The sequence below is a fragment of the Elephantulus edwardii genome, unplaced genomic scaffold (genome assembly GCF_000299155.1).
Source record: "Elephantulus edwardii isolate Elephantulus edwardi_28Jun2011 unplaced genomic scaffold, EleEdw1.0 scaffold00268, whole genome shotgun sequence".
Lineage (NCBI taxonomy): Eukaryota > Metazoa > Chordata > Mammalia > Macroscelidea > Macroscelididae > Elephantulus > Elephantulus edwardii.
Window position 1 is genome coordinate 2,771,276 of NW_006400018.1, and position 9,820 is coordinate 2,781,095.

At 39.6% G+C, this 9,820-nt stretch overlaps 1 protein-coding gene and 1 pseudogene across 1 annotated transcript in view; both read right to left on the reverse strand.

The window, feature by feature from the left end:
* Positions 1 to 767: 767 nt before the first annotated feature.
* On the reverse strand, positions 768 to 1,448 carry LOC102853426 (annotated as a pseudogene).
* Positions 1,449 to 1,708: 260 nt separating this feature from the next.
* MS4A12 (membrane-spanning 4-domains, subfamily A, member 12) overlaps positions 1,709 to 9,820 on the reverse strand; it is a 21,697-nt gene continuing 13,585 nt past the window's right edge. Inside the window, exons 4-6 of the mRNA XM_006899900.1 lie at positions 7,462 to 7,578; positions 4,137 to 4,247; positions 1,709 to 1,720 (exon numbers count right to left, since the gene is read on the reverse strand). Coding sequence (XP_006899962.1) covers positions 1,709 to 1,720; positions 4,137 to 4,247; positions 7,462 to 7,578 — 240 coding nt within the window. The remainder of the gene's footprint in view (positions 1,721 to 4,136; positions 4,248 to 7,461; positions 7,579 to 9,820) is intronic.

Consider the following 9,820-nt stretch of genomic DNA (forward strand, 5'->3'; position numbering starts at 1 on the left):
ATGAAATAGAATTTCAGCTAAAAAGAGAGATGGATGGAGATGAATTGATGCAATGTGTGCAACAATGGCTCAAACATTGCAACTGTGAGAATTGCAGCTGTGAAAACGGTGCAGGAATAGGCAATGCTTTGCTTGTTGGTATGTACCCCAAAATATATGTAGGTAATGTACTAAGTCTATGGGTTATCCTGCTTAAACCCCACAATATCCCTATGATGTTTGTATCATCTTAATACCCATTTTTTTCCCACACAAATCTCTCTTTTAATAAATAATGCATATTCATGGTTTAGACTTTTAAATCACAATTTGCAGATGAGGAAACCTGCTGGGCCCACTAGAGAACAGTAAAGCTACTACAGCCGGAAGGAAGGCATGCCCTACATGCGTTTTAGACCTAAAGTGCAGAGAGCTGACAGCAAGACCACCACAGATGTCATCCTCCAGGTAAGTGGCAAAAGAGGAGAGCCCAGTCATGTTCAAGCCTCACCGTTTGGGCCCGTCATCTGCATGCTGCAGAGCCAACGGAAAGCTGCGCTGCTTTTAGATGAACTAGCGGTTTCATCCTAATCATTTTAAGTGAAACGTGCTGCTACTGATAGTAGTTAGGCCAAGGGCATTAGCTACAGAAGGGTATTCCGCTGATGGATACAGACACTATTAGAACAGCAAAGAGGAGGTTACATAGGTAATCTTGTTTCTTTAAATATCAGAAACTTCCGTATTGTGGAAAGGGAAGACTGGAAGGAACTCCACCTCCAAGATGCTTAGTCCAAAGACTTCCTGTTGGCATTAGCACCAAACAAAGCTCCCCGTACTTCTGGCATCATCTGCTGAGCTATGAGATCCAGCCGGCTTTCAAGGGTGTTGGAAACCTTTATTTTACGATCTCCATTATAGATCTCAACACCACCAGCTATGTCCTCAGACAAGTAGGTCTCCTGATCAATTTGAACATCAACATCTTTTTTGGTGGCAATTTTGTACATAGGGATTGCTTTTTGCACAGCAGCCTTTACTAGAGGGAAATCCTGTTTCCTGCAACGAACAATCATTCGGGGCTCCAGCAACTGGTACAAACCCTGGAGGACCAGTCCATCCAGCAGCACTTGGTATCTGGTTGTATCTTTTACCACCTTGCTGAGTCTCTGTTTTGCTTCATTTAGTAGGTCTGTGATAAGGTCATCTCTTGCTCTGAGGACTTTCAGTCTTGCTTGATTCATCAAATTAGACATTTGAATTTTCTTCTGCTGCTCAATCTGCTTTTCTTTCTTCTCATAATATTACATAATCTTCAGTCTTTGGGTTTGCACAAGACGGCCTTTCTCAATGTTGAATTCTTCCTCTGCCTTTGCATCTATTTCTTCTGCCTTCTCATTGGCTTCTTGTTCAATGAAAGCCATCATGTGCTTAATCTGTTTTTGTACGTCTGCATCGCTGAGGGCCATGGTGAAAGTGTTGCTAGGCCGGCAGGAAATAAATTCAAGTTTAGGCTTAAATGGAGCGGTAGGTGGAAACCGAGAAGAAAACCCACCTTAATACCCATTTTTATGGACAGAAATAATGAACATAAATGCAGCCATGACAATGTTTCAGCTAAGTGAGTCACTTTCCTGGGTGTGAATCCTGAAGTGAAACAATGATAGAACATGGAAACACAGGGAAATGAAATAAGATTTGTCCATCCTGGGAATTCAGGCCTCTTTCCTCAAGTCAGTCCCTAGGTGGGTGAGAGAGTAGGGAATGTAAAAAAGCACAAACCTTTCCTACAATTTTAAAGATAACTATTTCTTGATCTAGCTTTTGCTTGTTTATGATTAATCTTTGGCTCTTTCCAGAATTTTAACAAAGTTTATTCTGGGAGTGTTTGCTTGCTTTTTGGAATTTTTTAAATTACTATTTTTTATTGTTCATATACATTGTGCTTCATGCATGTACATTGTGTCCCATACAGTCCTTCATTTACATTCTATTTCATTCATTTATATTGTTGACTCCCCACCACCACCTTGCAATCATCCTACCACCAACGATGATGATTTTAGAGTGGAGGAGAAGCACGGAGAGTCCTAGTTCTTGCTCATATTCTTCTCACTGTCTTTTTTTAGCATGCTGATACTTTTCTCAACATAAAAACAAAAGGTCAGAATGAAAATAAAACCACCTCAATGTACAATTTTTATCCTGTTATTCTGCCATTTGAAGCCACCAGCTGCTCTGTGGGAGAAAGATGGGCAATCTCCTCCTGTGCAATTAACTGCCTCTGAAAACACGCTGGAGGGTCACCTACGCATTGGTTCCAACTCTATGGTACACAGCAACAACAACAACATCTTGTAGTTGAATTCAACATACACACAACTAGCTGGTAAATAGAAACACTTTGTTGATATCTAAGAAACATGTTTTACAACATCTGTATATGCACTGACACACACATTGCCTCCACCAAGGGCAATTAATCTTTTGCTTTCTGGACAGAAAATGGAGGCATCAATGAGTTTTAAAAAACCCCATGACTGAGACCCTCTGAAAAAAATCGTCAATAGAATTTCATCAGTCTTGTTTGCAATATTTTATTGGATCTACCACCACACAACTTATATTAAAGCAAAATGAATTTTAATAAACACTTAAAAATACTTATTATTCTTAGGTGCCATCAAGTCAAGCATGAATTATAACAACACCAATGCACAAAAGATCTGAACCCTATTCTATCCTGCACCATTCTCGCACTTCCTGACACACAAGAGCCCATTACAGCAGTCACCACGTCAATCCACTTAGTTGATGGTCTTTCTGTCCTTTGATGACCCTCCACCCTTCCCAGCATCATGTCCTTCTCCAAGGAATAGCAACTCCTAGTAACATGTCCAAATTATATGATGCAAAGAAAGACTCATCATTCTTGCCTCCAGAGAGCACTTTTGCTGCACCTTCTCCAAGACATATCTGTTCATTGGGTTTTTAAAGGCCTGTTATTTAGGAAGTAGATGGCCCATCTGCTTCCTACTCTGTCTTAAACAGGGAACTCAACCAAAACCTGTCCCCCATGGGAAACCCTTATAGTATTTTGCACAGCAGCGGCGCAGATGTCAGTATCATGGCAACCTCAAGTTATCTCAGTACAGCAAACTGATAGACAAGTGCTGTACCACTTAGAACAACATTCTCTCCATACACAAAAACACTTACCCTCCAGGATCCAACTTCTCAAAGCTGAAGGCTCATCCTTAGGCAGCACCCAATCAACTTTTAAATACAAAGGCCCACCCACCATATCCTGTTTGCTTTAACTAGAGGCTTCCTGCACATAGCTGATTGTTAACGAAATCTGAAACATTAGGTTCTTAATATCATTTTATTGAAGAAAGGGTAACAGCCACAGGGAAATTTATAATTTTAAGAGAGTGTTACATAGTCATGTTTTGACCTGTTAGTCTTTCACCTTTGCCAGGGTATCATAAGGTAAGTTGGAAAAATTGTGACAGGGAGATAACAATGATCATTGTTGAGAAGACCAAGAAAAATGTCAAACGTAATCTTTAATGATTGGCAATCATCTTGGACAGCAGACATGAGATCTTGAAGAAGTTTCTGCACAGTCGTTTCACCTCTTCCCACTGGACTGGTGCTTCCCCCTTTGTTTTTATTATCTAGGAACATGAGCTGGTTGGCCATTATTTCCATGCAGAGTTGAGGAAGGTGCTACCATGACAGGGTTTCCATATACAGTTGGGATAAACATAACAGGCTGTAAAGAATAAATACAATCAAGCAATATTGTGAATGCAATCTTGTTCAGCTCCCCCATCCTTTGCTCCATCACAGCCAAGAACAAAGAATGCTGCAGCAAGTCCATCATGAGATTTTCCCTTTTTTTTGTTGCCATTGAGTTGATTCTGACATCTTCATGTGTGCAGAATCATGTGTACAGATTGAAACTTCATTCCGTAGATTTTGGCTTTTTGGAAGTAGATGACTACTTCTTACTTTGAAGACGCCTTCTTACTTTAAAGACACCTCTATCTGGTTTTGAATGACTACATTTTGCTTCCTGGTCTAGCAATGAGCCATTTATGCCTGTGTCCAATGCACTTTCAAGTTATTTTAAATAGAGAGATGTAACTCACCGTGTTAAAGTTGGCAATTGCTTGAGTGGCGAAATGGGCCAATGTACAAGTTATGCAAAACTCCAAGAGGGTAAAGATCAACAAGATACCTGAAATTCCTTTTCCACCAATCTGAAATCAATAAGACACAGACTGAGATTTGGTCTAATCAGGAAAGCCTAACAGAGGCTTCACTAAAAAATAAACAAGACCAGTTCATGCTATGATTACTTTGTACCATACCATTTATTATTTCTTCAGGGAATGTGGTTTTATTTTAGATTTTACTTAAAATTTAATAAGACTTTTGTTTGGCAAGCAAGTGATTTCACTCAGAAACACTAAAAAGTAAATAGATTCCCCTCCCCCACCCGTTGTAATGACTTCTCTTCACAAAGATGTCAAAGTTAATTTTTAAAATAAACCAAGAACTATAGAAACATATAATCTCAATTTCTACTTCTTAGAAATAGCCAAAATTAGCATGTGGTGCCTGTTATGTGAAATCTATTATATTATAACTTCCTTTATAGGCAAATAGAAGAACAGATTAATGGAGAAAGAGGGATGGAGAGAAAGAAAGAGAATATGAAAGTGAGGGAGACAGTTGTTTGTTGTTTGTTGTTTAATGCCGTCGAGTCGTAGACAACTCATAGCGACCCTATGAATGAACAGCCTGAGCACTGTTCATACATAGAGTTTCCAGAGGCAAGCCATTTTGGAAGTGGATAGAGAGAGAAATAAAATGAGAAACAGAGACTAGAAGTGGGGTGGGGGTGGGAAGAAGGGAAACCATGCTCTAAGAATGGAACCTTATTATTTAGAAACAAAAGTTCAATTTACTTGAATTTCAAAGAATGGTAGTCAAATGGAAAGAGCTTCTGAACTTCAAAGGAATATTTATTACAAAAAAATCTTTTAAAAAATGGAAAAATAAATTTGTAAAATTCTACTAGAGTGTTTTTAAAATAGGAATAATCTGAAGCTGAAGTCATTTTTTAAACATATATTTTAATTTTACTAAAAATAAAACCCCTCACTGCTATCAAGTCAATTTCTATTCCTACTCACCTTCCATTGGGTCTGGTGGCCTAGTCCATAGAGAGTTGTAATGCTAACCCAAAGGTCTCACCTGTCTGCTGGTTCAAATCCACTAGTGGCTCCATGAGGGTGAGAAATGTGTTCTGGGTGATTTACAACCTCAGAAACTCACTGGAAGGCCAGTGATGAGCCAGACCGGCTCAATGGCAATGAGTTGTCCCGTCACCCTTCCGAGTATGATGTCCTTCTCCAAGGACCGATCTCTTCTGGCCACGTGCTCAAAGTAAGTGAGGCAGAACTTCAAAATTCTAGCCTCCAAGGAAGTTGGTTTTTTCTTTTCTTTTCTTACTATTGTTGTTACTGTTATGTGCCATCGAGTCACCCACAACTCATAGTGATCCTGTGTACAATAGCCCTATGCCCTGCTTCATCCTGTGCCAATCTTATTTGTGCCACTCCTACTCGCGTTACCCCAGTCACTTAATCAATCCATTTCATCGAAGATCTTCCACTCTTGTGCTATCCTTCCACCCTCCCAAGCACGACGTTCCTCTCCAAGGACGATAACCCTTTCAACATGTCCAAAATATGTCACATGAAGCTTCAGAATCCTTGCCTCCAAGGAGCAGCCTGGGCTCACCCTCTTTAGAATGAACCTGTTTGTTCTCCTAGCAGTCCATGGTACATTCAGTACTCATCTCCAGCACCACAGCTCAAAGGCATCAATCTTCTTCCTAAAATATTGCATTTTATATATACAGCTTTGGTGACTTAGAGGTGAGGAGTTGCACTGAAAACGCAGAGGCACACGGTTTCAATGCACCAGCTGCTCTGCAGGAGAAAGATGGCCAATCTCCTCCTGCGCTTTTACTGCCTTTTGAAAACCTGCTGGAGGGTCAGCTATGAGTCAGTTACCACTTGATGGTACATAACAACAACAGTATATGTATATATAAAATATATGATACGTAATTTAAAAATAGGGAGCTTGGTGGCCTAGCAGTAAGAAGCAGCACTACAATCCCAAAGGCACGTGATTTGAATCCACCAGCTGCCCCGTGGGAGAAAAATAGGCAATCTCTCCTCCCAGGCAATTAACTGCCTCTGAAAACGTGCTGGACGGTCAGCTGTCTGTTGGTTCCGGCTTGACAGTACACAGCAACGACAACAACGTAATCTAAAATATACCTTATATCTTAGCAATGGTATATCTAGATCGAAATTATTTTTAATTCCTTTCCCCCTTATATAGGTTGTTTCCTTTTGTCCTACAAAGTTAGGTTAGTTCTTTGCTCACTCCTTTATTTGCAATATACATTCCAGATTATTTTTTTTTGTGTTTTTTAATACATTTCTCCCCTTCCCCTACCTCTAACTGAGAGAAATCAACTATCATATGTTGGATTAAATTTGCCCATGTAATTATTCTTCTCCCTAATTCAATTTGTCTTTTTCTCTTCTAACATATGATTATTCTTTACATCTGTCATTTGTATTTGATTTCATTTTGTTTCTTGCCATGTGGGATTTCTTTATGAAATTTATTATAGTGTTCCTTTTTAGTACTAAGTGAGTATCTGTACCTCTACAGAAAAGTCTGTTTCTTTCACTCCCTATTTTACCATCAAAATTATATAAAGAATAAAATTCTTATAGGGAATCTACAATTGAGAATTAATAACTGGGTAATGCTAACTTGATTTGCTACAATTCTTTATTATATTTGTAAGTTGAAAATGGACGACTAAAACGTGGAAACCAAAATATTACCTGCCAAACCTGGGTCATGTGGTATTCAGAGAGCAGATTCACTGTTCTGTAGTCAGGAATTTGGGCCAAGACATGAAGAAGTAACCACCGAGGTTTGTAAGGAATTAAACTAGGAAAACAAGGAAGCTCAAATATTCTTATTTATGTGATCCACTTTCCCATAAAATCAAAGTACATCTTGTGAAAATGAAGGATGGCATCAAGGATTTTTGTTGAGGTTGTCTTTTGGAATTAGAATTTAAAATCCTTGGATAAGAATTTTTGGGTATTGTTAGAAATCTTAGAGACCTAACCAAACATTTATCTATTATCAACATCATTAATGAAAGGTTGGACCAAGAAGCTTTTTCTGCTTAGGTTTATCTGTATAAGAAACTAATTTTATTTTGTAGTCCTAGAGAGCACACATTTGGGAGGAGAACTGATACATGAAGGGACATTTTCCATGAAAGTTGATAGAAAATAATATAAAAATACAACTGCTGTTGAGAGTGCAAAGAAAGAAAATATACAATAGATTATCACAGACACTTACCAATGCCCAGTCGTTTTGCCTGAGATCGCTATTAATGATCAAGTCCACCAGCAACAGTAACAGTCCACTTATGGAAAAGATAGCACTAACAATATTCATTCCCAGACTGCCTTTTATCTGATTTAGACATTAAAAAAAAAGAAAAAAAAGTCAAATATAGGATAAATGAAGTAGACACTACTGACTTTAATGGCATGTATTACACCTCAGCATCAAGAAAACAAAGGTCCTGGTCATTGTAATGTGCCATTGAATGAACCACAACTCGCAGCAACCCTATGAACAATACCTCTGAACCTTGCCCTGTCCTGAGCCAACTTCACCATTTCTGACACCTGTCTCTGACCCACCTGACTCCATTGCCACAGTTGTGTGTCAGTCCATCTCATCCAGGGTCTGCCCCTGCCATGCTGACCCTCCACCCTTCCAAGCATGATGTCCTTCTCTAAAGACTGGTCCTTCCTGGCTACATGGCCACAGTATGTCAGAGTTTCACACACTCCAGAAGAGACCTCTTTTTTCTCTTGGCTGTCCGTAGCATGTTCAGTACTCTTCTCCAGCACCATAGTTCAAAAGCATTGATTCTGTCATCCTTATTCATTGTCCAGCTCTCAGATGCATAATAAGTAGTTGAGAAGACCATGGCCTGGATCAGGCACACCTTAGTCTCTAGACTGACACCAATGCTCTTTAGCACTCTGGAGAGGTCCCTGACAACAGGTTTTCCAAAAGCTACTCAAGCAACTTGTCTTTTGATTTCCTTACTGCTGGTGCTAAGAGTATCCAAGCAAGATGAAATTGTTCAAAACAACTATGAGATATCTCACCCCAGCAAAATTTAACAGAAAATCAAACAACAAATGCTCGTGAGGTTGTGGAGAAACTAGAACCTTTATTCACTGTTGGTGGGAGTGTAAAATGATGCAGCCACTATGGAAGGCAGTATTGAGCTTTCTCAAAAGTTTGCAAATAAAAATACCATTTGAGCCAGCAATTCCTCTTCTGGGAATTTACCCTAAAGAAACCATAACTGCCACACAAGCAGATATATGCATACCCATGTTTATTGTGTGCTTTGTTTGCAACAGCAAAGAGCTGGAAACAACTCAAGTGCCCATCAACAAACAAATGGATAGAGAAGCTTTGGTAAATTTACACAATGGAATACTATGCAGCACTGAAAAACAAGGAACTCATGAAATATTAAGCAAAGTGGATGACCCTAGAGGACATTATGCTAAGTGAAATATCTCAGCCACAAAAGGACAAATATTGCATAGGGTCACTATTGTAAAACAGGACTGACATTGGGGTTGAGGGAAGACAGAGAAGAAGGGGAGGAATGATGTATACATCATTGCAAGAGAAGAGGGAAAAGAGCTGTTTAAAAGGGATATGATTAGGTATTATGGTCATGACAGGAGTCCAGAAAGAAGCCTTCACAGTGCAGTGAACTTGGGGGAGGGATTGCATTAACAATGAAAGAGTTTATCTTTTACTTATCAAGGAGAAAAGTGAATTGGGGGGGCAAGGAGAAAAGTGCAACAATGAATGACTGGAAATCCTAAGTCTCTGTGAACTTTCATTAAAATGAATAATAATAATAAATTTAAAAAAAGATGAAATTGTTAACAACCTCAGCCTTCCCCATCTATTTTAATACTGCCTGTTGGCCTGGTGTTAAGGATCTTTGTTCCTTGATGTTTCAAGGCAGTCCATATTGAAGGCTACAGTCCTTGACCTGTGGCAAACACAAAGGTCCTTACCACTGGATCAAAAGGGAACATCATGACAGCTGGAGAAAAGATAGAAATGGTTGATGATTTCATCTTACTTGGAAACACAATCAGCACCCTTGGTGTCAGCTGTCAGGAGAATACGAAGTATATTGCTCTGAGCAAGTTCAAAGTACTGAAGATCAGTGATGTCTGTTTGAAGACTAAGGTGTGCCTGATCCAGGCCATGATCTTTTCGATTACTTGCTATGGGTCTGAGTACTGTGCAATGAATAAAGATGACAGGAGAATACTTTAAGCTTTTGTGTTGTGGTGTTGGAGAAGAGTGCCGAATATCCCATGGACTACCAAAAGCACAAACGGGAATGTCTTGAACAAGGTGCAGCCAGAGTGCTCCTTGGAGGCAATGGTGGTAAAGCCTCGTCTCTCATACTTTGAATATGCGGCAAGGAGAGGCTATTCCGTGGAAAGGGATGTGATGGTTGGAAAGGTAGAGGGTCAGCTAAAGAAGACCCCCAATGAGACGGATTGACACAGTGAGTACAGTGTTGGGCTCACGGGTATCAGAGGATGAGGATGACCAAGGATGGGACAGGACAAGGTTCAAACCAGTTAAAATGTTC